This window comes from Bubalus bubalis, chromosome 1 (genome assembly GCF_019923935.1).
Source record: "Bubalus bubalis isolate 160015118507 breed Murrah chromosome 1, NDDB_SH_1, whole genome shotgun sequence".
Lineage (NCBI taxonomy): Eukaryota > Metazoa > Chordata > Mammalia > Artiodactyla > Bovidae > Bubalus > Bubalus bubalis.
Genome location: NC_059157.1, coordinates 71,384,490 through 71,411,202, shown reverse-complemented (window position 1 = coordinate 71,411,202; position 26,713 = coordinate 71,384,490). Strand labels below are relative to the sequence as shown.

The 26,713-nt window shown below is 35.0% G+C and overlaps 1 protein-coding gene across 9 annotated transcripts in view; it reads left to right on the top strand.

The window, feature by feature from the left end:
* The window catches only part of ROBO1 (roundabout guidance receptor 1), a 1,291,095-nt gene that overhangs the window by 1,177,577 nt on the left and 86,805 nt on the right, over positions 1 to 26,713 (top strand). For all 9 annotated transcript variants that reach the window (XM_045165076.1, XM_045165073.1, XM_045165072.1 and 6 more), the window contains 3 exons: positions 17,741 to 17,749; positions 21,727 to 21,851; positions 24,197 to 24,368. In XM_045165076.1, coding sequence (XP_045021011.1) covers positions 17,741 to 17,749; positions 21,727 to 21,851; positions 24,197 to 24,368 — 306 coding nt within the window. The remainder of the gene's footprint in view (positions 1 to 17,740; positions 17,750 to 21,726; positions 21,852 to 24,196; positions 24,369 to 26,713) is intronic.

Genomic DNA, 26,713 nt, shown 5'->3' with positions numbered 1-26,713 from the left:
ACTCTCAAGAGTCTTCTCCAACACCACAGTTCAAAAGCATCAATTCTTCAGCTCTCAGCCTTCTTCACAGTCCAACTCTCATATCCATACATGACCACTGGAAAAACCATAGCCTTGACTAGATGGACCTTTGTTGGCAAAGTAATGTCTCTGCTTTTTAATATGCTATCTAGGTTGGTCATAACTTTTCTTCCAAGGAGTAAGCATCTTTTAATTTCATGGCTGCAGTCACCATCTGCAGTGATTTTCGAGCCCAAAAAAGTCAAGTCTGACACTGTTTCCACCGTTTCCCCATCCATTTCCCATGAAGTGATGGGACCAGATACCATGATCTTTGTTTTCTGAATGTTGAGCTTTAAGACAACTTTTTCACTCTCCTTTCACTTTCATCAAGAGGCTTTTTAGTTCCTTTTCACTTTCTGCCATAAAGGTGGTGTCATCTGCATATCTGAGGTTATTGATATTTCTCCCGGCAATCTTGATTCCAGCTTGTGCTTCTTCCAACCCAGTGTTTCTCATGATGTACTCTGCATATAAGTTAAATAAGCAGGGTGACAATATGCAGCCTTGACATACTCCTTTTCCTGTTTGGAACCAGGCTGTTGTTCCATGTCCAGTTCTAATTGTTGCTTCCTGAACTGCATACAGGTTTCTCAAGAGGCAGGTCAGGTGGTCTGTTATTCCCATCTCTTTCAGAATTTTCCACAATTTATTGTGATCCACACAGTCAAAGGCTTTGGCATAGTCAATAAAGCAGAAATAGATGTTTTTTGGGAACTCTCTTGCTTTTTCGATGATCCAGCAGATGTTGGCAATTTGATCTATGGTTCCTCTGCCTTTTCTAAAACCAGCTTGAACACCTGAAAGTTCACGGTTCACGTATTGCTGAAGCCTGGCTTGGATAATTTTGAGCATTACTTTACTAGTGTGTGGGATGAGTGCAATTGTGCGGTAGTTTGAGCATTCTTTGGCATTGCCTTTCTTTGGGATTGGAATGATAACTGACCTTTTCCAGTCCTGTGGCCACTGCTGAGTTTTCCAAATTTGCTGGCAGATTGAGTGCAGCACTTTCACAGCATCATCATTCAGGATTTGAAATAGCTCAACTGGAATTCCATCACCTCCACTAGTTTTGTTCATAGTGATGCTTTCTAAGGTCCACTTGACTTCACATTCCAGTATGTCTGGCTCTAGGTGAGTGATCACACCATCATGATTATCTTGGTCATGAAGATCTTTTTTATGTAGTCTTCTATGTATTCCTGCCACCTCTTCTTAATATCTTCTGCTTAATATCTTCCTTGCAGGTACACTTTGTTTACTTTGCCTTCTTAGTCTCATTGCTTATTGCATTCTTAGGAACATCATTGATGTTCATGTACCATTTTCTGTCTGAGCCAATCAAGGACTGCCCCTCAAATCAGTTAACTTCTTTGAGTCAGTGTTCTCATCTGTTGAAAAGAAAGTGAATGTACGTAGACTGTAAACATCAAACATGATAGAAAGTTTTAAAAAACAATTAAGAAAATAAAAGCAGTCTCATAAAAGTGGTTTATGGTTAAAAGCTTTTGCACAACAAAGGAAACTGTAAGCAAGGTGAAAAGACAGCCTTCAGAATGGGAGAAAATAATAGCAAATGAAGCAACTGACAAAGAACTAATCTCAAAAATATACAAGCAACTCCTGAAGCTCAATTCCAGAAAAATAAACAACCCAATCAAAAAGTGGGCCAAAGAACAAAACAGACATTTCTCCAAAGAAGACATACAGATGGCTAACGAACACATGAAAAGATGCTCAACATCACTCATTATCAGAGAAATGCAAATCAAAACCACTATGAGGTACCATTTCATGCCAGTCAGAATGGCTGCTATCCTAAAATCTACAAGCAATAAATGCTGGAGAGGGTGTGGAGAAAAGGGAACCCTCTTACACTGTTGGTGGGAATGCAAATTAGTACAGCCACTATGGAGAACAGTGTGGAGATTCCTTAAACAACTGGAAATAGAACTGCCTTATGATCCAGCAATCCCACTGCTGAGCATACACACCAAGGAAACCAGAATTGAAAGAGACACGTGTACCCCAATGTTCATCACAGCACTGTTTATAATAGCCAGGACATGGAAGCAACCTAGATGTCCATCAGCAGATGAATGGATAAGAAAGCTGTGGTCCATATACACAATGGAGTATTACTCAGCCATTAAAAAGAATACATTTGAATCAGTTCTAATCAGGTGGATGAAACTGGAGCCTATTATACAGAACGAAGTAAGCCAGAAAGAAAACACCAATACAGTATACTAACGCATATATATGGAATTTAGAAAGATGGTAATGGTAACCCTGTATGTGAGACAGCAAAAGAGGCACAGATGTATAGAACAGTCTTTTGGACTCTGTGGGAGGTGGGGGGGGATGATTAGGGACAATGGCATTGAAACATGTATAATATCATATATGAAAGGAATCGCCAGTACAGGTTCGATGCATAATACAGGATGCTTGGGGCTGGTGCCCTGGGATGACCCTGAAGGATGGTATGGGGAAGGAGGTTGGGAGGGGCATGCAGGATGGGAAACATGTGTACACCCATGGTGGATTCATGTTGATGTATGCCAAAACCAATACAATATTGTAAAGTAATTAGCCTCCAAATAAATAAATAAATTTATATTTAAAAAAAGTGGTTTATGGGTTATGAAGTGCTTATGCAAAAGTGGTGGTTGTTATGATTATTTTTCTCATCTTCTTCCAAAACACCTTAAAACCCATTACAGTCCCAGTAATATTTATTTTGACCATAGAAATTTGAAAGTGTTTTATAGCTGATTGATGCATAGTTTGGTCATTGTTTTGCTTTTATGCAATTATAATTTTCTGTGGTTCTTTAATACTGAGGCCGGTCTGTCAAAATCAGTCCTCAATATTTGTTGGACTGTGTTTTAGGGAGATATTTTTGCTGCTGCTTTAGGAAAATTCTGTGGGGTAGAACTAACAACACACTCTTTTCTGACACACATATGGATTCAAAAGCTGAATATAGAAGAAGTGAAATCTCTGATTCTTAGGTTTCTCGTCTGTAAAATGGGAGTGAGAATATCTTCCTCATAGGACTTTGTGGAAATTAATGAGCTAATATGAAATGGTAGCACACTGTGAAGCACTGAAATGCTCAATAACAGAAGCAAGAAAGATGCTATGAAGAATGTGTAGAAAGAGAAAGAGGTCATTCCAGCGATGTGTCTTCATATGTGTCAGAATCAGGACTACCTGTAGCTTTCGTGCCCTTTAGGTGCCTGTCACTGGCTGTATGAAGAGATGAAGGTCAGAGTCATATGTGCGCCTCCATCACTTTACACAGATATACGATAAACACTTTTAAGTTAACGATGACCATCAAGTCTTCTGTAACTGTGGTTTTAAAAAAAATGTCAATTCTTATTCTAGTTGCTTCAGGAAACAGAAAATAAGTTAGGTACACACAAAAAATTCTACATTTAGATTAAAATGTTTTTTGTTTTTATTAATTGTGTGTATTTGATGTACATTTGAGACCCAGTTTTTTTTTAAACAGATCCATAATTAACATGACTCCCTTTGATCTTTAAACATAATTATTTTCCCTCCTAATATGTTCAATGCTGCTAAATTTCCTGCTGAAATAAAGAATACTCAATTCATTCATTGCTTCTTCCATAGTTATAATCCATATATTGGAACAATTGAGTTAATTAGAGTTAAAAATCATTTGATAGATGGTCTCCAGTAATAACTACTATATAATTTAAAACTTTAACAGTCTCAAAAATGGATCAGACGTACACATTTAAAACAAATGCACATTTGTGCATTGAACCTTTTCTAAGATGTGAAATAACAGCTTTGAAGATTACCAAACCGCATGTGAATCTTACACAATATCACATGTTGTATGTCTGGCCTTTTTTTTTTTATGGACCACTATATAATTATTTCAGGATGTAAAATTAAAATTTGAGTAGAAATAAAACAATGTAGTTGATTGTGGATTTTATTGCCAGCAGTGAGGGATAAACTTCTATAAACTTGCATTCAAAAACAAACTCTAGGGGAAAGAAGGCCTTTTGTAAGTTTGTGGTTCCCATAAACAGGCTTCACCATGTTTAGCTTTTTATCAGCATATGAGATCTGATTGAGTTTAAGAGTCATATTGCTTTTTAGAGCTGGTATAATATCTAAAGAGAAAAGAAGTAAGAGAGAAAAAACTGGACCCTTCAGTTCTGAATTCCCTTTCTTTGATGTTGACTTCATTTAAATCATTTGTTGGAACACTTTGCTTAAATTGCTGATTTCGGAAAAGCTGGCAGTATAATAGTGCATTGTTTCCAACCAATAAGGTGGTTATTTGAGTCAGATCCAAAACTAACAGTGTCAGAGGGCCTTTTCTGCAGGTTCAGGTCAGGTTTGCTATAATCCAAGACTGTAGTTAAGGACTGTGAGTTCACTACTTGAAATGGTAAATAAAGTATTTCAGATTAAAAAAAATAACTGTGAGTTCAACATTTTGAGGAAACACATATTATGAGGCCCTCAAAGTTTTACCTGATGAATTTAAGAAGCTTGATATGTATGAGACATGTGTGCCACACTCTGACAAGAGATGGCAGGCTGTTCCTTTGGGAATGATTCTTCATGACATGTGGCAGAGAGGTGCACGGAGATGACAGCCCCAGAGGAGGAGGAAGAGCAGGAGTCGGTGTGGACAGAGTGGCGAGGCTGTGTGCAGACACGCAGTGCCCGCAGCCAGACAAGGCACAGGGCACGCCTGCCCCCACAGGGGTGTGGGGAAGATGCCGGCCAGCGTCCTCCCAGGTCCAAGGCGGAAAGCGGGCAGGAGAGGCAACTGGCACAGCTGCTGGCCTGAGACTGGCTCCTCACACCTCGGCACCCAGTGGGGGCTCTGGCTTCTTCTTCCACTGGGGCCTCCTGCCAGCTGCTGACTCTCTCTGCGTCTCCTGGTTCTGCAGGCCCTGCTGTGCTGACTCCTGGGTCCTGCTGATCCATAGGTTGAGCCGCGACGTCACTACCCCTGAGAGCTGCAAGTTCTCCTTGCGGCTGGAAGCTGGGCCCTCTCGGCTCTGGCCCACCAGCTCTTTCTCGAAGAGGTGGCGCTTGCTGGCGACATCCACAGGAGCCACGAGGAACTCAGTGCGGGACGGGCTTGCACACTTGACAGACTCTGATCTCTGTATGGCTGAGTGGTATCGCTCCAGCTTCGGGCCTAATTTGACTGAGCTGGCCGGGAGCCTCACACCGGCACTGCGGGTTAAGGCCACCTCTGAGCTGTCTCTCCGGGGGCTCATCCTGAAGGAGTAGTAAAGAAGGCCCAGTAAAGTCAATGGTACTAGAGTAAACAGCACTTCAGGGCTTCAGGGAATGGGATACACACACACACACACACACACATTTTATATATATATATATATATATATATATATATATATATATATTTACCACCTCCTATTATATGTATTGCTACTCTTAATGTTGAACTCAAAACTTATTCAGAATACCCCCCTTATGGGATTTGTTGTGGCTTTTTGTGTTGTTGCTGTTGGTTGCTTTGTAGTTAAAAATAATGTTTTAAGAAAATTTATCTGAAGATTTGAGGAGCTAATGAGAAAGAAATGATTTGTGGTTATAAGAAGAAAACCCCCAAAGACAATGTGTGATTGAAGACTTTTAAAGAGTCAGTATTGCCAGCTGAGCTCTTTGTGAACAGGCTGAAAGTGGAGTGCTAAGAGCCAAGAGGTTTAATGAAGTCCCACTACAGAATTTAACAAGAGAATGATTTGTGAGAATGGCTTCCCCTCTCCTAACTGTTCTGATCCAGTGGCATAAATAGGATGCTGAGCTCCACTCCTGCTGGGTTTTTTTTTTTTTTTTTAATGGTATTTGATTTGATTGAGACTCAGTAGCATTATGGCCTATGATTCTTTTCCTTTTTTTTGGTAGAAAGGATAAAGTAAAGAGCTTCTTGTGTTCTTATAGCCTTTCAGAGATAGCCATTTTAACCCTAATGACTGCTGAAGATGTGACATTCCCTTAGATTTCTTTCATTTACTCATGAAGGTTTTGGGTTGCTTTCAGTTATTTCACACAAATTGATATAAATCTTGAAAATTATTCAAAAGAAAAAGCAATTCTCCACATAACCTTCCTATAGAGAACTTGAAACACTCTCTTACTTTTTTTTTTTTGCCAAGCATTTGAAGAAATAAGTAGAGCAGTCAGGTACAAGAAATAATTGGTACATACTATGATTCTGTGACAAATAATGACACAGCACCACACTAGTAAACAGCACATCATGGATCTTCCATTGTGTTTATGAGCTTTACTGGAATTTATTCATCTACATAACAGTGGATACATTTTTCTCATTGCTCAATTATATAGATGGATGACTTAGTAACCATCTTTAGAAACCTACATTCTGAAATAATGACAGCAACCTGGAAAGATGGAACTGAGTTGTGTGAATCTACAGCATCTGCATTACTCAGCCTGAGAATGAAATTTGAAAAAGTAGATGAGTCTTTTGCTCTAGTCATTTATAGGTAGCTCATTTTAAAACATTAAATTCATTACCAACAATCTTACACAACTTTAAGATGTGAAATTATGTTGTGATATTGTGAATAATGTAAAAAAATCCTGAGTTAATTTACATTGATGTATTTATTCTGTTTTATCCAGAATTACTAGGACATAAATGATTGAGGTAACTCATTGTTTAAGAGAGAATAATCATAAAGAGAATGATTTTAGACTGTTTGACATTGCTGCTGCTGCTGCTAAGTCGCTTCAGTCGTGTCTGACTCTGTGTGACCCCATAGACGGCAGCCCCCCAGGCTCCCCCGTCCCTGAGATTCTCCAGGCAAGAACACTGGAGTGGGTTGCCATTTCCTTCTCCATGTTTGACATTAAGGACACCCATTTCTTGTGATAAACCTGGATAAATTAAATACGCAAGATAATTGAAAAGTGGCTTTTCAGTGCATCCATATGTATCAAGTTTTATTATTTGCTTGCTATCATTTTAAATATTTCATAGGTATACACAGAATGAATAATGATGCTGAACAGTATTCATCCTTCAGTTCAGTTCAGTTCAGTTCAGTCGCTCAGTCGTGTCCGACTCTTCGCGATCCCATGAATCGCAGCACGCCAGGCCTCCCTGTCCCTCACCAACTCCCGGAGTTCACTCAGATTCACGTCCATCGAGTCAGTGATGCTATCCAGCCATCTCATCCTCTGTCTTCCCCTTCTCCTCCTGCCCCCAATCCCTCCCAGCATCAGAGTCTTTTCCAATGAGTCAACTCTTCGCATGAGGTGGCCAAAGTACTGGAGTTTCACCTTCAGCATCATTCCCTCCAAAGAAATCCCAGGGCTGATCTCCTTCAGAACAGACTGGTTGGATCTCCTAGCAGTCCAAGGGACTCTCAAGAGTCTTCTCCAACACCACAGTTCAAAAGCATCAATTCTTCGGCGCTCAGCCTTCTTCACAGTCCAACTCTCACATCCATACATGACCACAGGAAAAACCATAGCCTTGACTAGACGGACCTTTGTTACAGATTCACAAATCATTTCTATATATTCCAAACGTTAGGGTCATCACTAGAATAGTTACATTATACAGCAACTGGTGTCCTCTGAACCTTATTTCAACAATTTAAAATCCAATATGCTTCTTTTTATTTCATTTTTTAAAAGATTTTGTATTAATTAAAAATTACTACCTATTAATATCTTACATAAAGTTTGAAAAACTGATTAAAACACCATGAGCATTTTAATTGTTTTTAAACTGTTATACTCTCGACTTGATAAATAATATGCCAGTATAAACACACCTATAGAAAATACTAAAATAAGTATAAGAAAAAATGTAGCTGAGTAATTGCTTTATAACAAAATATGAGAGTAGGAAAATATTTAAACGGTTGTTAAAGTTAGCTTTAGCTATAGGACATTTATTTTGTGGGTCAGTGTTATTAGGAGAAAATTTAGAGCAGTGCACAATTAAAACTGATAGATATGGCATCTTAAAAGGTACTTTTAAGAAATTGACGTTGTGGATGACAGAAGAGCCATTTCAAACAGTGTTCTTTTTAGATAATTCATAAAGAGATTGAGGGGTGCTCCGATGGCACCCCACTCCAGTACTCTTGCCTGAAAAATCCCATGGATGGAGGATTCTGATGGGCTGCAGTTCATGGGGTCGCAAAGAGTCGGACACAACTGAGCGACTTCACTTTCACTTTTCACTTTCATGCACTGGAGAAGGAAATGGCAACCCACTCCAGTGTTCTTGCCTGGAGAATCCCACGGACAGGGGAGCCTGGTGGGCTGCCGTCTGTGGTGTCTCACAGAGTCGGACACGACTGAAGCAACTTAGCAGCAGCAGCAGCTTGTGTTTTTACTTAGGCTTTTTATTCCCCCCCATTGAATAAATACTAAATGAATAAATATAATTGATAATAAGTAAATTTGACCTGATATAGGCTTATTGGAAATAATGATAAGTTACATAATTTCTGTACTGGATTGTTGAGATATTGAATACTAGTCAAGGATTATGTCTCTTTTTTACTTATGGAAGAACTGAGGTCAGAGTTGTTTTTATAATGTGTAGCAAACTGAACATATACATTTGATACTTGGTTGTATACATTTGACATTCATAGTAGTTATCTTAAAAGGTTACATCACATCATTTTGCAGAGATGGAATTGGCTCTTTGGACATTGTTCTTTTTTAATGAGAAAATAAAATATAACATGAGTCATTCCCTCCCCCAAAACCTTTTTTATGTGTGTAAAACATGCCCATATGTGACACAGAATAATTATGTATGCATGTTAATTTCATATATTAATATACAGAATATTCATTTAAATAATGTCTTTTCAGTTAAGGTATAATTAGTTAGGTGTGCAATATAATGATTCTATATTTATATACATTGCAAAGTGATCAGCACAATAAGTCTAGTAATCCATCACCATATATAGTTAGAATTTTTTTTCCTGGTGATGAGAACTAAGATTTACTCTCTTAGCAACTTTCAATAATGCAGTAGTATATTAGTAAATATATTCCCTCTATTGTACATTGTATCTTCCATTATAAAATTTATGTATTTACTATAACTTGGAATTTATAACTTTTGACCTCTTTCATCCATTCCACCTCCACCTCACCCTCAGCTTAGGCAATCATCAATCTGTTCTCTGTATCTATAAACCTGTTTTTTATTTCTTTTTTTAAATTCCACATATAAGTGAGGTCATATGGTATTTTTCTTCCTCTGCCTGACTTATTTCAGTTAGCATAATACCTTCAAGGTCCATCCATGTCATCTCAAATTACGGGATATCCTTCTTTTTATGGCTTTATAGTATTCCATTGTGTATATATGTATTTATTTAGCTAATTACTTTATATTTCTTTATCCATTCATCCAGTAATGGACATTTAGATTTTTTCTAAGTCTTGATTATTGTAAATAATTCTGCAATGAACATAGGGTGTGTGTGTATATATATATATATATATATATATATAAATTAGTGTTTTTGTTTGCTTTGGGTGAATACCCAAGAGTGGAACTGCTGGATCATATGGAAGTTTTATTTTTAATTTTTTGAGGACCTCATATTGTTTTCCATAGTGGCCTCACGCATTTACATTCTCACTAATACACAAAGTATGCTATTTTCTCCACATCCTTGCCAACATTCCTATTTCTTGTTTTTTGTTTGTTTATTTAATATTTACTTATTTATATGGCTGCATGGAGTCTTAGTTGCAGTATGCAGAATCTTTAGTTGTGGCCTGTGAACTCTTAGTTGCAGCATGTAGAATCTAGTTTCCTAACGAAGGATTGAACCCAGGCCCCCTGCATTGGGAATGTATACTCTTAGCCACAGAGAAGTCCCTATTGTCTTTTTAATTATAGCTATTCTAATATATGTGAGGTGATATCCTATTGTGCTTTTGATTTGCATTTCCTTCAGGGTTAGTGATGTTGAGCATCTTTTCATGTCACTGTTGGCCATCTATATGTCTTCTTGGAAAAATGTCTAGTCAGATTCTCTACTCATTTTTCAAATCAGATTATTTGGTTTTTTTGCTATCGAGTTGTATGAGTTTCTTGGATAATAACCCCTTATCAGAAATATAATTTGCACATATTTTCTCTCATTCAGTGGGCTGCCTTGTAAATAATTTTTCATTGAAAGTTATTTTGTTTATGTCATGGAGCCAAAAGATTTTAGAACCAAATTTACATTAGAATAAGGTTTAATAAGGAGGAGAAGGGGACGACAGAGGATGAGATGGTTGGATGGCACCAACCATCACCATCCAACTCGATGGACATGTGTTTGAGCAAGCTCTGGGATTTGTTGATGGACAGTGAAGCCTGGCGTGCTGCAGTCTGTGGGGTCGCAGAGTCAGACACGACTGAGCAACTGAACTGAAGGTTTAACTTTTTTTTTTTTAAATTTAAACAAACAAGTCATGCAGTATTCCAAAAACAGCAAGAATTAAAAGAGCTGGACAGACCTGAGTGCCAATCTTCCATGTCTTACCTGATACATGATCTTAAGAAAATTACTTAACCTTCATATTTCTCCCTCTACAAAATTGGCATATTGAACTCTTGTACAGAGTTGCTGGGAAGGTTTCTAGAGTATGATCTGACACATAGTTGCCTAACGTTGATGGATCTTCATTAAATTGAGATGTAAAAGGTTATGTGATTTATGCAGGATATATCTGATTAATTTTGCATAGAATCTGATCCAAAGTTATTTAACTGTCAGTTGAGTAGTTTTATTATTATGCCATCAAGTACTTTAATGCTGACCCTCCATGACTTATCCTGTTTGAAGATAAGGGTCCCAGATTTTCAACTAAACAAATTTTGGAGCACCTTCTGTGTATAAAACAATACACTAGACACAGTGAGTGCATAGATAGTCAGCCTGCTTTTATGGAGCTTATTGATAAAGAGAGATATACACAAATATCTATAGTATCAGCAGAATTTAAAAAGTGGATTTTTAAAGGTATGGGTGGAAGAAAGTGCCTTCAACTGGGGACATTATTGTCATTTGTTCACTCTTTCAACAGATATTTGAATGCAATGTAAATAGTGTCCTCAACTCGATAAGTTCTAGAGAAATGATGGAAAACAAAATAGTTAAATACTTGCCCTCATAGAACTTACAGGCTATTTTAAGAAACAGACATCTATAGAATAATCACAAATTTATAGTTTAAGACTATAGTTAAATGCTGTAGAAGAAAAGTTTAGGTCTCTGTGAGAACATAGTAGCATTCTGATAAGATTTAGTATCAAATTTAAGGTAGCTCCTTGAAGAAATATTTTTTTTGTTTGTTTGTTTTAGCTAAGGGCTGAGATGAGTAGGAATTTAAAATAGGTGTATCTCAGGGTATAGCATAAACAGGACCAGAAGTAATAAGGAGCAAAGGTCACTCAAGAATGAGAAGAAGACCTACATAGCTAAGTTAGAAAGGTGGGAGAGGGGGTAAGGAATATGAGAAAACACCAAAGAATTACTTAGCAAGGCTATGTTAGGGATTTTGCTCTAAGAGCAATGAGACCCTATTGAAGGCTTTTGCGCTAAATGTGCTATAATCAGATTAGTTTTTAAGCATTCTGGTTGCTTTGTAAGGTTGGAATGGGAAAAAAGCAAGGCATTATTTCCGGTGATTGCTGTTGCATAACTTGCCCAAGGTGGTAGTAATAGAGTTAGAAAGAGGTGGATGGAGTGGAGAAATAGTTATGAAGTAAAAGCTATGGAATTTGGTAATGAATTGTACATCTCAAGGAAGAAAAAAGAAAGATCTAGGTTTCTGGCTTTCTAAATTGATTTAGGGACTGTTACCACCAAAATTGCAAGGAGATCCAACCAGTCCATCCTAAAGGAAGCCAGTCCTGAGTGTTCATTTGAAGGACTGATGTTGAAGCTGAAACTCCAATACTTTGGCCACCTGATGCGAAGAACTCCCTCATTTGAAAAGACCCTGATGCTGGGAAAGATTGAAGGCAGGGGGAGAAGGGGATGACAGAGGATGAAATGGCTGGATGGCATCACCAACTCAATGGACATGAGCTTGGGTAAACTCTGGGAGTTGGTGATGGACAGGGAGGCCTGGCGTGCTGCGGTCCAGAGGTCGCCAAGAGTCGGAAGCTACTGAGTGACTGAACTGATACCGATACCACCAAAAAATGATCCTGAGATCCTATGTCAGGTGGCATACACATCGTCATAGATTGCTGGATACCTGCATTTCAGTTTCAGACTCTTTAGCAGGCAAATAACAAGTTTCACCATTTAATAACTGTTTTGGGGTACAGTGGGGACATTTTTAGAAATAGAAGGGAATAAGGAGTTTATTAACTTTTTCTGGCATAGTGCAAGGTATTTTGTGTATCAGGCATAGTGCAAGATATTTTGTGCAGATAGCAAAGTTTTCAGTCATGGTTCTATTGGCATTTTGGGTTGGATCATGCTTTGTTATGGGAAGCTTTCTTGTGTGTTATAGAATATTTATCAGCATCTCTGACCTCTGCCTTGTAGATGCCCAAAGCACCCCCACTTCAGCTGTGACAATCAGAATTGTTTCTGGAGCTACTGATCTAAAGAATAAAGTGAGATAGTTAAGTGGAGGGGAAAAGTTCATGGTATTTTATGTACCAATTAAATATATTCTAAAAATGTCCTTCTTAGTCACTCTATTTTGTATGCCTGAAGACTTGAAAGACATAATGACAGGCTTTTATGTTAAACTCAGTCTTTTCCCTAAAAAGAAATCATATCTCATATTAACATATCTTGAGAGTTTTTAATTGTTAGAGATAATATCATTCATGAGTATCTATGCATATAATTTCTCTGGTGTAACAGTGACTGGGTTTTGTCAGTTCAACTGCAGATAGCTTCAGTGCTTAAATATTTGAGTGTTCTTCTATTTTATTCAAATGTATTTCTTCTCAAAAAAATCTTATAACTCACTACTTTATTCATATTCTTCTGGAATGTGATATTTACAATTCCAGTCTGTAATATTTGTTCATTGAACCTTGCTGTTCAAAAAGCACAATGTATGAGAAAGAGAAAAATCACATCATTTTAGGGATTCACTACTGTTTAGCTACTAATAATGAAAATAATTGTATGATCCATTGCTGACAATGAAGAATCTGGATACTTTATCTAATTCATGAGTACAAATTCAAAATTTTTGCCATTATGCTTCAAAAATAAAGATTTCAATATGAAAATATCCAAATTGTAACTTTACCTTTGTGTTAAACTTGCAAATATTTTAATTTCTTGCAATTTTCTGATATCAACTGGATTTATATTATGAGATATGTGTTTAAAGTACCTCATCAACTTTAGGTAATGTTAACTGAAAAGAATATTTCCCAGGACATTTTCTAGTAGGGTATCCATTTGTATGTACATAATTAAAGGAAAAATATTGGAGGCAGAGGGGTATATCTATTGTCCTGCTTTACCTCTGAATTTCCATAGTCTTAAAATCACAGTGTAGAAAGCACTTTAAGAGTCAACTACTCTATTTCTTTACCAGACAGGGTTATATAGCTAAGCTGTTGTGGCCAAATGGAAATAAATCCCGTATTTAAAGACCTCTAGAGACATCACAGTTGGCAACCAGTTCATGGTTCAGTGACCTTTACTGTTAACTGCTTCTTTTCTCTACTTTTCCTAAGTATCCATGCTATTATTTAGGCCCATTATCTTCTTCTCTTCTGGCCTAAGTAGTTATAAAGATTGGCTGGTCCCTGTATTTATTAGACATAATCTGAAGATGTCTTAAGTATCTGTCCAGCTGACTTGTTTTCTCAGACCAAAAAAAGGCCTCTTCCTCCAGCTTCTGTGTAATTTTTTCAAACATTTATCATCTTTCTGGCTCGTGTCTCCTGAATATGACAAGCAGATAGAAGAAATGAGTCTTTTATTTCTCCTTTCCTCCCCACCTCCCTTGTTTCATTCTTTGCTTCCTTCATTTTTGTGTCTTCGCTCTTAGCTTCTTCTCTTATTTATACCAAAAGATTATTGTCTGAATAGTGTACATTCTTAGAATACAGAAGAATTCAGACTAATTAAATAATCTGGAGTTTTTTGGTGACCCATTCAAAAGAGGAAGAAAATCTTTTACTCTATTATCATGTGTATGTGTATTTGTGTGTAGGGGAGAAGGGCGTGGGAGAATGGGAGAGAGAAAGGCTAAATTCCCTATACCATTTTTAACAGTTCATTTTCTAAAAACTGTTACTCAAGTATGTAATTTGTATATCTCCAAATATTTTAGAGTACCATCCCATTTCTCCTTTTGAATCAAAAGGGTACCAGAATTTTGTAATTATATTATATAAATGTGTGTGTGTGTGTGTGTGTGTTTTAGATTTTGCTTAACTCCTTTTCCTTCTGCACCCAACCTCAAGAAAATAAAATCTAGGTGAAAACACTATGTTTCATATACAAACTCGGATTTAGGGCAAATTCTCCAATCCTTCACCCCTTTCCAAACTCCCTACAATGTAAAGAAATTTCAATCTGTTCCTGAAGATGGATTATAATCTGCACAATGTTGAAACGTTAAAAGACAAAAATTAGTAAGGTTTTTTCCTCTTAAAAATATGTATTTATTTTGTAGTTATTTTAACTTCCTATTTGGCACATTTACCCTAAGAAGTATTTTTGTCAAAATATTATTTGTCCTCATCTTCAAAAGTGTATTATTTTTTCAATGCATATTGACATAAAATGTCACTTCAAGATAAGAATTGATTTAAAGTTGATTTACCCTTAAAAAATGATTACTTTTTTCCCCCCAAAGGTGAACTTTTTAAAAGGCTTTAAGTCTCTTTTCTTCTCACCTGTTACTTTCCCATGTCTTTTTCAAACTATAGCTGAATATTCTTTAAAGAATTTTAATATCATGAGGAATACTTTAAAATTGCTTTCATGCATAGGTAGTAAGGATTTTAGGTTAAACAGTTTATGTAAAATGAAATAGATTATTTGTCCTATTGCATATCATTCTCCCCAAACTGATTAACTAGTAGGAAAATTTGTACAGACTTGGATTTAGTCAAGAAACCTGGAAGACTGTCTTCGGTTAGGCATCTGTAACCTTGAAGAAGTTATTTTTAACAATTTAATTTCTTAGACTGATAAATTCTAAGGTCACTTCCAGAGCTAACCTTTTATTATTTTATTAGAGATAGAGAGACAGGCTTTTCCTCTTTCTTAAGAGGAAAGGGATTGGGATAGAGGTGCTCCCAGCCTTTAAAGCAGAAAAAGAAGTTGAGAAGAGTTCTATAGAGGGTGGGAAACAAGTTGCTCATAAACCAGGGGCATTAGAGGATAATGAATGAACAGGATCCAAAAGACCCATTTTTTTCTGATTCTTTCTGAAATAATCTAACTCAACAATAATGGGCACTGCCTGTTGTGTAGAAGGTCTCTGCTTTCTGTATAGGGGGAAAAAAAAAAATCCTACATCCTGACTGCGAGAAATATGGAGAAAGGGGCAATCAGGGAAAACTTAAAGATTTAAAGACATTTCTGTCATTTATTCTCAGTGAGTAAAAGGATTTTATGTGGAGGATCTAAATGGCATTTATTTGTTTGCTGAAACTAGAACAAATGAAATTGTGTCCGGCAGGTTTTCATTTAGATAAGAAGACTCACTTCCTGATAGTCATGGTTGTTAAAAGCTTAAAAGATCATTCAAGATAGAGTCCTCTCAAAAACCTCTGATGTTTTAGGAACTTCTGTGTTAGATGTTGTCTTAGATAAGTTTTAAGGTCCTCAACAGACTTTGAAATATTTTACAGTTATCAATTTCCATTGATGTTATATGCAAGCACACTAGCTGGACATTCTTAAGCACACTGGATTTTAATTAAAAGATTCAACTGCAGTTCAGCTGGTAAAGCCTACATGCAAGGGAAAAGTGCCTTTTAAAATTTTAAATGAACTAATTCCCAGTGGTTTTTTGGTTTCTAACATGTTAAATATTTTTGAAACTGTTTAAGGGATTTTAAATTACTGAAAATACATGACTAGAAACTATTGATGAATCATTCTCTGATTTCCTGACTTTCAATAAGGCTTGATTTTCACTGTATTAGTCTAATCAAATTTATTTTCAGAGATTACCCAAAAGATACTTTTATGACTTTGTGTTTTCTCAAAGCTAAGTTATGTTGCTGTAGTTATCAGGTTTCCTTTCTTGTAGTTTCTGAATATTTCTTTCTGTCATTTAAAAGACAGCATCTTGAAGCTTTTGAGAATTGTAAACAAGCCCCATCTTCTCTGTGTGTGTTTTTAAATCTGGATGGCATGTTTGATGCTATGATAAACATTATGCCTGAGTAAATGAAATTTTTTTTAAACTTTTCTTGCCTGCATGAATGAAAAATTAGACATTTTACTTTAAAGTGAAAAATAAAAACAATCTATTTCACTCACACTAAAGAGAACGTGTGAGTTAAGTGTATTTCTGAATTACCTTTCAACTTTGCAGATGTGGTAACAATAGAGAGAAGAGGAGAACACTTCTTTTTTAAAACTACCATTTCACAGTAGCAGTGCTTAGAATAGTTCATTTATCAAAGGCACAGAAATGCAATCAAGTCTAATTAATTGTGACTTGCTGAAGACATGGGCATTATTTATTTGAGTAAAATGTATTGTGGGTATCTACTGGGCTATTATGAAAAGGCTCTGCATTTGACAGTAATTACCTTTGTTTCTAAATGAGCAAAACAGTTGCTTTCCAGTATTTTAAATATGTATTACTCAAGCTTTTTATGTTAAAATATTCAGTATTTCAGCCCTGAAAACAGGTAATGTGACTCTAACTTTATTAGTGTTATTAAGTTTTCTGTTTTCATAATGTGTTTATGTTTTTTCCTGTTTTCTCATTGAAAAATATGCAAGGATACAAATGTAACACTTTTTATTAATGACACTACTCAGCTGATGGTCATGACCAGCAACACCTGGGTTTTGCAGAATCCCTTGTCATAGTCCTGACCTATATAATCATAACCTGTATATTAACCAGATCTAAGGGTGATTCTAATGCTTATTCAAGTATGAGAAAAATGGGTTTAATAGAATATCATTGGCAGCATGAACCATTTAAAAATTAATTTGATGGTGGAGTTATAGGATTTAACACTTTATCTTTGATTAAGATGTTTGATTTCTACTCTATGTGGCATTAGCAGTAAAGATTTATAGTATTTTTTTCTTTTAAACCCATTACATTTATAGTTATCTGATCCTGTCATCTGGTAGCACAATGTAAAGTCATTGAAAAGTGTTTTATACTTTTATAGCTATTATTCATTGTAGCTCTGCCATTTAATAAAAGTAGATATTTTAAGATTCATTTCTATTTTTCTTAAATGATTTATGATGATATAGAAATGCTAGCAAATATAATTCATTCATGGATAGTATGAGCCATATATCCAAATATTAATGCGTTCTTTTTATTTAAAAGAAAAGATCATTGGTTAAGTCAAATCTTACTACTTTTTCTGTTTCATTTTCAGTTTCTTTATTTTTATTTATTCCATGTTTTCTTTTTTGTTTTGTTTTAGTTGGGTCTGGTAAGTTGACATTTTATTGGCCATCTTCTAATCATCGTGTCATTGTGACTGGAACTTCTCTTGCCCTTTTCCATCCATACCCTTCCATGTCCTTCAACCAATCAGCCTCCATGTTTCACTTGTCATTGGCCACAAAGACAGACTGCACAGAATAAAGTCTGCAGGAAGTATGGGTAACTGTGACAAAGAGTGAAAGGTAATGGGGTTGCTAATTTTATCTTATTAAATGATGTGTGATCTGCATCCTTTTATTTTTTTCCTCTTTTTTAAATGAGTGATAAAACAAGGAGTAGGATTTTATCTTGCTTAAGTACCATTTCAGTTTATATCTCATGAGGTAAACAATGAACAAAATAGGTGCCCAGGGGACAATTTGTGTTTGGGAGATCTAAAATATGTTTATGAATTCATCCATATCTGTCTGAGTTTAACTGCTGTTCAGTAATAGTCATTGAAAGTCCTATAAGTGAATAACCTTGCACTTAAGGCTATTTGCATTCATTTTTATTTCTTTGTGTCAGATTCGTTTCATATGTAAGAAATAACCACATGATGTGTTTAAAATGTATCAAAATTTGCTATAATAAAGATCTGTTGTCATGTAAATAAAATTTTTTGAATACTTTCACTAATCAATATTTTGGGGAAGGTGTCCACTCACACACTTTCAGGATGCTAGAGCACCATTTTTGGATATTTCTGTATGGTGTTCCATGTAATAATTTTAAGTTAAAAAGCTATACAAATATTCTAAAGATGTCATTTCATACTAACACAGATAGGAAGATGGATTGTTCAATAATGGTAATGCAATAATGAACTGTTTGGGAAAAAAAGCTTTCCATATGTGCAAAACTATAGTTGGATTCAAATTTAATGAAAGCAAAAAGTGAAGGATGAAAGTGAAGTAAACATTTATATAATATAATTTATTAGGTATTATGTGATCTCTATTATATAATTATATTGACTGAACAACAAACATGCCCAACTACATTAGAAAAAACTTTAATAAATGGAAATATATATATATATAAAACATTTCTGAGAAATGGATAAAACTAGTCTATCTTTAGTCCCTAGAAATCAAAAAGCTAAGCACAGGAACACAATATCCACAATAAATAGGATATTAATGACAGAGTAATGTGAAAATAAATGTTTAATCTCGCTAATATAAAAGTGCCAATTAGGAGATTCTGTTCTAAGTTTGGCAAGGTTGTTAATATTCAGTCTTTGTGAGGTTTGGGAGGAGAGTTTCAGTTGAAATCAACTTGAATAAAATTGAGAAGAATGTTAATTTCACCAGTGTGTTTAACAGTGGGAATTAGAATCTAGATTTAAAGACAATTGATTAGTTAAGTAATTAAGGTAACTTAATATTTATACCATTAAATAGCCATTTAAGTGATACTGTAGGAGAATATTTTAGAACTATACAGTCCAATATGTATGGCTGCATTATCAGTAGATTTTCTTTTTTTCTTTGCTCTTCTAATTTTATTTCCAACACTGAACATATATGACATTAGTAACATGTTTATCTATTTTTAATTATAGTGAATTTAAATTTTGTAGCCTTTGAAAAATATCCCAGCATTTTATCATAAACATTAGTTCGATGCACATGGTAATCCACTTTCTCAATCTAAATATAGGTAATGATTATAGAAGATTGATAGAGGCATATTTAATCCATTTTAATTTTTTCTTAGAGATATGTCTACATCTAATATCTAACATACATGTAGAAAAGGATTTTTTCTGAGACACGCCTTCTGGCTGGTGTCATTGTTGATGTTGGCTGGAGAATATGCCTATAAGATACAGAAAATTCATTTCCAGGCAAATACCCTGTGTGGAAGGATTGCTGCAGGATAAATGCAGTTAGCATAAGGGTTTGTATCCCTTGTTCCCACGTCTTTGAGGTTTCAGGCAAGCTGGCATTTTATAAAAGAAACATGGATTCTGGCACATGTTATTAGACATGCTGCTGGGATTTAGAAAAGAGACCACCCGAAGTTTTTACTTGTCTGAGTGATTTGAACATTTATATTTTCCTACTCAAATTCCCTGCATATATTGGAAATTCATATTCTCCCATTCATTTAATTAATCATTTGGTTTTCTTTCATTGAAACAAACCAAACTCTTTTCTGGATTTAGCTTATTATCCAGTCTTAGTCCTTTCAATTTCTGGTCTAATTTCTATGTCAATTATTCTAACCCTTAACTAAGGAATCAAATGCTCCTGTATGGATGTGTGTGGAGGAAAATCCCCAGGCCATGATGCACACGCCTGTTATTATACCTGGATAATGATGGTGTTTACCAAAGTCATGAGTAAACCACTCAATTACAATCAGAGTTTTAAAAAAAATTATAAGCTAGAACTTCAGTATTACCAAATGGAGCTAAACTTATTCTCCTAACGTTGTATTTTCTTCCATGTAAGTTATAGGACATTTGAAGGCATTTGCCCTGATTTTTCAGGTCTCCTGTAATTTTCTAGTCAAATGGTATAATTTCTACTAAACCTCAATTAAAAATAAAAAGGGAATATAGGAGAAAGCACACTCATCTAAAAGTTAGGAAATATAATTGCTTTCTTCAGTTTGGTGACCATGCAAGCTGTTTTACATATCCATTTTCTTTTTAAAAGAGGTTTTATATTTCACTTTACACACCTGTATACACACAAATGTAGAAAGTTTATATTTTGTAAATTTTATAAACTTTACATTTTAGATATTATAAATACTTGTATAGATGTCCCAGATGCAATTGACCAAAAAATATTTAGCAAGAGAAAACAGTACCATTTCAAATCCTCACCTTCATTAACAAAGAAGTCATATTCTTGTGAGCAGACTGGTATGTGAACATAATCTGGGTATACCTTTGGTTCATATTCACTTTAAGAGCTTATCCTAAGTGACTGACATAAGTAAGCGTATTTTTAAAGAAAAGTTTAGAAATAATGGAACAGTCTTAAAAAGTGGATTATGCTGTATAAACTGTAAATGTTTCTGATTTGAAACATTCACTTCAATTTGAACTGAAGAAAGGAGAATAATTAAGCATTTCAGACAACTGATAAGAAATGAATTTTAAAAGTGTAAACAGTAGGTAGAAAGACTTAGATTCAGTGCACATTTTTTCCAAGCATAAAGCACAGCCCAAAACAAGCTTTTTTTTTTTTTTTTTAAGCCAGTGACTCCGTCAGCACACCTAATGTTTTCAGCTGCCACTGCTCTCAGTGTAACTGACACAATTTTCTGACACTCTATTTACTGCTGGATGAAGTGGCCATTTAAGTCTGTATAAATCAAACAGTTTGGACAAAGCTGGCAGTATTTATAATGTCAGGATGAGCAGATGTTTCCAATTTGCTCTCATTTCCATATATATTCTGTTTGAACATGCCCTTGCCTATGTAAATGAAAGAGGCATTTGACTCCCCCAGTGCTTTAAATTCATTTCCATTCAAGAAATTGGACTGAAGATTTTAAATGGTTATACTTTCCATAGTAGCCTTTCAGGAGCTTTTCAGTCAAAGTAATTTTAGGACCTGCCTACATCAGGAGGTTCTTATGTGTAAGATTAATGTCCATACACCTTTAAGCAGCTCTAAATGAGAAGAAATGTTTGTTCATTCAAATTTCGAGTATATGTTGAATGTAAAGGGTCAAATTGTAGCTCAAGAAGTCTTTTTAACATTGAAGTCCATCTTAGAAGATCAAGTAATTAAAAAAAAAATGTCTTTACAAACCTACCCAGATTCTCCTCTATAAATATGCAGTTAACAATTTAGCTTCAATTGAATTAAGGGTGAAAATTGATGCATTATGTATAGCTAGATAGTACGTAACAAGTGATATAAATTAATGGCAGCACTTGGAATATCAGCAGATTGTCTCAATTAGGACAGTGACTGCATGCTTTTGATTCAGGGTAATCTGTTTCATCTCCTTCAGAACCTCCACATTTTGTTGTGAAACCCCGTGACCAGGTGGTTGCCTTGGGACGAACGGTCACTTTCCAGTGTGAAGCAACAGGAAATCCCCAACCAGCTATCTTCTGGAGGAGAGAGGGGAGTCAGGTATGACCTTGTTCTAATATTTCAGTCAGCACAGGTGAAATGCCACGTAGATAAGAAAAAGCGACAAATGATTTAGTCACATAGCTGTTGCTTTAAGAGAACTGAGACATCTCTGAGTGACCTGAATATTTCAACAGTAAAACAGAATTTTAATTCTCAGATTTTTCCTGCCTAGTTTTGGTACACCAGGTGGTATACAGAATAGTAATTGTTTAATCATGAAAATTTCTTCCCAATTTATTTCCATTTTCCAATTTATTTCCTTTATTTTCAATTCAGCCACATTAAAAAAAACTACTTTTTTCTCGTTTATTCAGTTAGTTTTAACTTTTCTTATTCAGATAATTGTAATTATATTTTAAAATAGATTTGTACACATTTAAAACAAAGATAATGATGTCAGTGCAATTTCTCTGAAAGCACTAGGAATCTGGAGTATATTCTTTGCTTCTTTATGTTTTATCTATCATATATCTATCAATTAAATATTCATCAAACTATGTGAAAGGCTCTTTAGCATAGATGTTATATTGGATATAATTCAGTATATTTTAGTTCTTTGAAAACTGTAACATGTGATCACTTTTGCTGTCAAGTCCTACTCTCTGTACCTTTTTATAAACCAGAATTTTCTATTTACAGTGAAGCTAGAATTTAGAGATCTGTGCTCTTAAAAATTAAGTTTCCTTTTGGACTTCAGCTTATTAAAGAGCTTATTAAAGTCTTATTAAAAGTCTCTTATTAAAGAGACTTCAGCTTATTTTGAAACACTTTCACTTTAAAAATAATAGGAAACTTTAAAAATAGTTTTAAAAATATGTTTTCTTATCTCTTAGTGACAAGTTCTTCAATAAATGGACACATCTTCCTTTACATATTTCTGATACTTGTGAAAATTATTCTCATTCATTTTTAATAAAATTATTCCTAACCTCTTTTATTTTTTGTTTAAATCAATCTTGAGATTGTTGTCTTCTGATCTGCTACTATGTTCATAAAAATTACATGGAGGTAATTTACCGACTATACTCACTAATAATTTGTATACCGTGCCATCAAGTTAACTTTTATTTTCATTTTGGTAGCAAATATCAACTTGATTATGGTATGGGGGCTATTATTTGAGTCTGATATCTTGGTTGGTTCTAACACATTCCACTGGGCCTCAAAGGACATAATTAGCTGACAGAAAATTAAAGACGAGAAAAAATATTTTAGTAGAACAGGAGGAATTGAAAGTATATTATACATGAATATCTGTGTATCAATAAGAGTAAATCCACTAGCAGATCTTAGTAGAATAATATTTAGATGATCCATTTAGTTATTTAAATAGATCATTCATTGTCATCTAATGTCTATATCACATTGGAAATAATTTTTTTATTTGATTTGGTTTGATTTAATAACTCACTATTTCTTAATATTTTGTTATTGAATACATATCATACACTAGTTGTTAAGCTCTTTTAAGTGATACATGTTAAAAGGCACCTAAAATTTTTAAAAAGTAGCAAATTTGTTTGATTAGAAGAAATGTTGATATTATTTATTTCATGAAAAAGAATGATACTGTATGTTACTTTCCATGAAATATACACTCCTTCCACTGAGCAAGATGTTTAGATTCAAAGAGAGAAATTTGTACCACCAAGTAACATCACATATTGTCTAGAGTTTGTTTTTAAGATAACCTTCTGCAGAAATAAAATTCCATTATGAATTCTTAAATTCAATATTTGAATTTAAAATCTATGATAGATATGCTCACCATTTAACCAGAAAAATAAGAAACTTGACAATTTGATAGAGATTACAGAACTTTTATAATGGACACATAACAGAGATTCTTGTGATGGTACCAAAATGATAAACTTAATTTGTTGGAATGTGTTTAAATTTTAATGTTGTTTATATATTAAAAGATTTAATGTTTAGAATTCTAATAGTCACATCTATGTGCAACAAAACTTTTAAGTCTGTTTTGCTGAAATATGTAAAACATTTAACTCTAATAGTATCTTATATTCTTTTGTAAATAGTATTGTTTGACATTGAAATTATAAAGGCATATATCAATATTTAGAATTCATTTAAATTTTCAAATAACCCCATTTAAGTTTAGATGATTAAATTTCATGCATTTGTATGTGTGTGTACCTCTGTCTATGTGGGTATGTGATAGAGAATATTTAGTTTATTTCATACATATGTTTGTGTATGTATAAATATTTATGTGCTGTTGCTGCTGTTTATGTATCTGCTTATAAATATATAAAACATAAAAACATGTTGGAAACTAGCAACTAACCTATTATTCTTTCCTCCCAAATTCTGGGTTCTAGAATCTGCTTTTCTCATATCAGCCACCACAGTCATCCAGCCGTTTTTCAGTCTCCCAGACTGGTGACCTCACTATTACTAATGTCCAGAGATCTGATGTTGGTTATTATATCTGCCAGACTTTGAATGTTGCCGGAAGTATCATCACAAAAGCATATTTGGAAGTTACCGATGGTAAAGTAGAGCATTTTATTTCAAAATGGCAAAGTTTGGCTTAATGTCTAAAGAGAATGCCAGTAAGCACACTTATTTTCAACTTTGTATCCTTTCTTTTTTTTTTTTTTAATTTTATTTTATTTTTAAACTTTACAAAATTGTATTAGTTTTGCCAAATACCAAAATGAATCCGCCACAGGTATACATGGGTTCCCCATCCTGAACCCTCCTCCCTCCTCCCTCCCCATACCATCCCTCTGGGTCGTCCCAGTGCACTAGCCCCAAGCATCCAGTATCGTGCATCGAACCTGGACTGGCAACTCGTTTCATACTCTTACAGTAATTTTGATATAAGGCTAAAAGGATAAAGATTAAAGTGATTAGATGTAAAATCATTTTTATTTTAACTAGGCTATATGAGATTTCTTACATCAAGTTAGATTCATAAAAGCATGACAATTATACAAGGAAAGTCTACACTGAATAGTTATACACAGGACTGTGTCCATGTTTTGAAAAATAAAAAATTATTTTAAAATCTCTTGGTATAAAACATCATCCTTTTTCTTTCTTCCAAATCATGAAGATAAGATGAATTGTTGACAGATCCTTCTCACAACTCAAGATGACCAAGTTTTTGTTCTGTTTATCAACTCTTCTAAGCATGATTAATTAATGCCAAATATAAAGATGCAGTAGTAGAGAAATCTGAATCTGAGCAAACTCCCGGAGATAGTGAAGGACAGGGAAGCCTGATGTGCTGTGGTCAATGGGGTTGAAGAGTTGGACATGACTTTGAGACTGAATAACAATAGAGAAAATCTCCAAACCATAAGATGGAGAGCAGTAAGAAGGAAAGGAAATATAAGTAAGCATATAAATATATAAAAAGTATATACAAACAGATTTCCTCTGCTCTTTGAAAATAGAGCATTCCTGTGAAACAGAAATATAAGTAGAAGTGGCATAAAGTGAGGAAATAATTGTTTCTTTTCATAAAACTGAAAATCCACTTCAGATTTATTTCAGTTAGTGAGCAAATACACTAATGTGCATGCCTGCATGCTCAGTCATGTCAGACTCTTCGTGACTCCATGGACTATAGCCTGCCAGGCTTCTGTCCATGGGATTTCCCAGGCAAGAGTACTGGAAGTGCATTTCCATTTCCCTTTCTAGGGGATCTTCTCGACCCAGGGAACAAGCCCACATCTCCTGCATTGGCAGGAGGAATCTTTACCACTGAGCCACCTGGGAAGCCCTATATTAATATAGGTCTTTCATAAAAGCAAAAAAGTGAAAGTTACTCAGTCATGTCTGACCCTGTGACCGCATGGACTATACAGTCCATGGAATTCTATAGGCCAGAATACTGGAGTAGGTAGCCTTTCCCTTCTCCAGGAGGTTGATCCCAACCCAGGGATGAAATCCAGGTCTCCCGCCTTGCAGGCAGATTCCTTACTAGCTGAGCCACAAGGGAAGCCCAAGAATACTGGGATGGGTAGCCTATCCCTTCTCCAGCAGATCTTCCCAACCCAGGAATCGAACTGGAGTCTCCTGCATTGGGGGCGGGTTCTCTACCAACTGAACCATCAGGGAAGCCCTCATAAAAGCAAACTGGCTTATAATGAACTTTCAAAAACTGGAGAGTACTTGTATATACATATGTATATATACATAAAAGAAATACATATGCACTCTTTTTGTTGCTGTATAGTATTCCATTGTAGCTTACAATTTATTTATGTTTATGTATGTACTCTTCTATTGATGGGTTATTTTCAATTCAGTACTTTTATTGATAAAGCTAAATGTTTCTGTAGACGACTATGGGTGGGCATATGCACTCAGTTATCCTGGTTTGCCTTTTCGTGGATACATATACTCTACTCATTTCTCTCTCTCTCTCTCTCTCTTTTTTTTTTTTTCATTTTCCCATGTAGTCTGGATATATCTTTGTCTGATACATGTATTATAAATATTTATTCCCAGTCATTTGATTAATGATGATCTTAGGGCTTAAAAAATTAATTCTAATGAGAACCAATGTATTATTTTTTCTCCTGTGCTTTGTTCTTTTAGTTCCCTAGTCTACCTTAAGATCATGAGGATATTCACCTGCTTTTGTCTGGAATCGTTATTGTCTGTACATACGTTTGAGATTTAAGTTGTTAATCTTTAATTAATCTTTGTGTATGGTGTAAAATAAGGGTCAAATTTGCTTTTCTGCTCTTAGATGGATCCTAAATATTTCAGCATCAGTTACTGAAAAGGCAGTCCTTTCCCTGGTGAATTTCACTGGCATGTTAATCATAATTCAAATGAACATAAATGTAGTGAAAGTGAAAGTCACTCAGTCGTGTCTG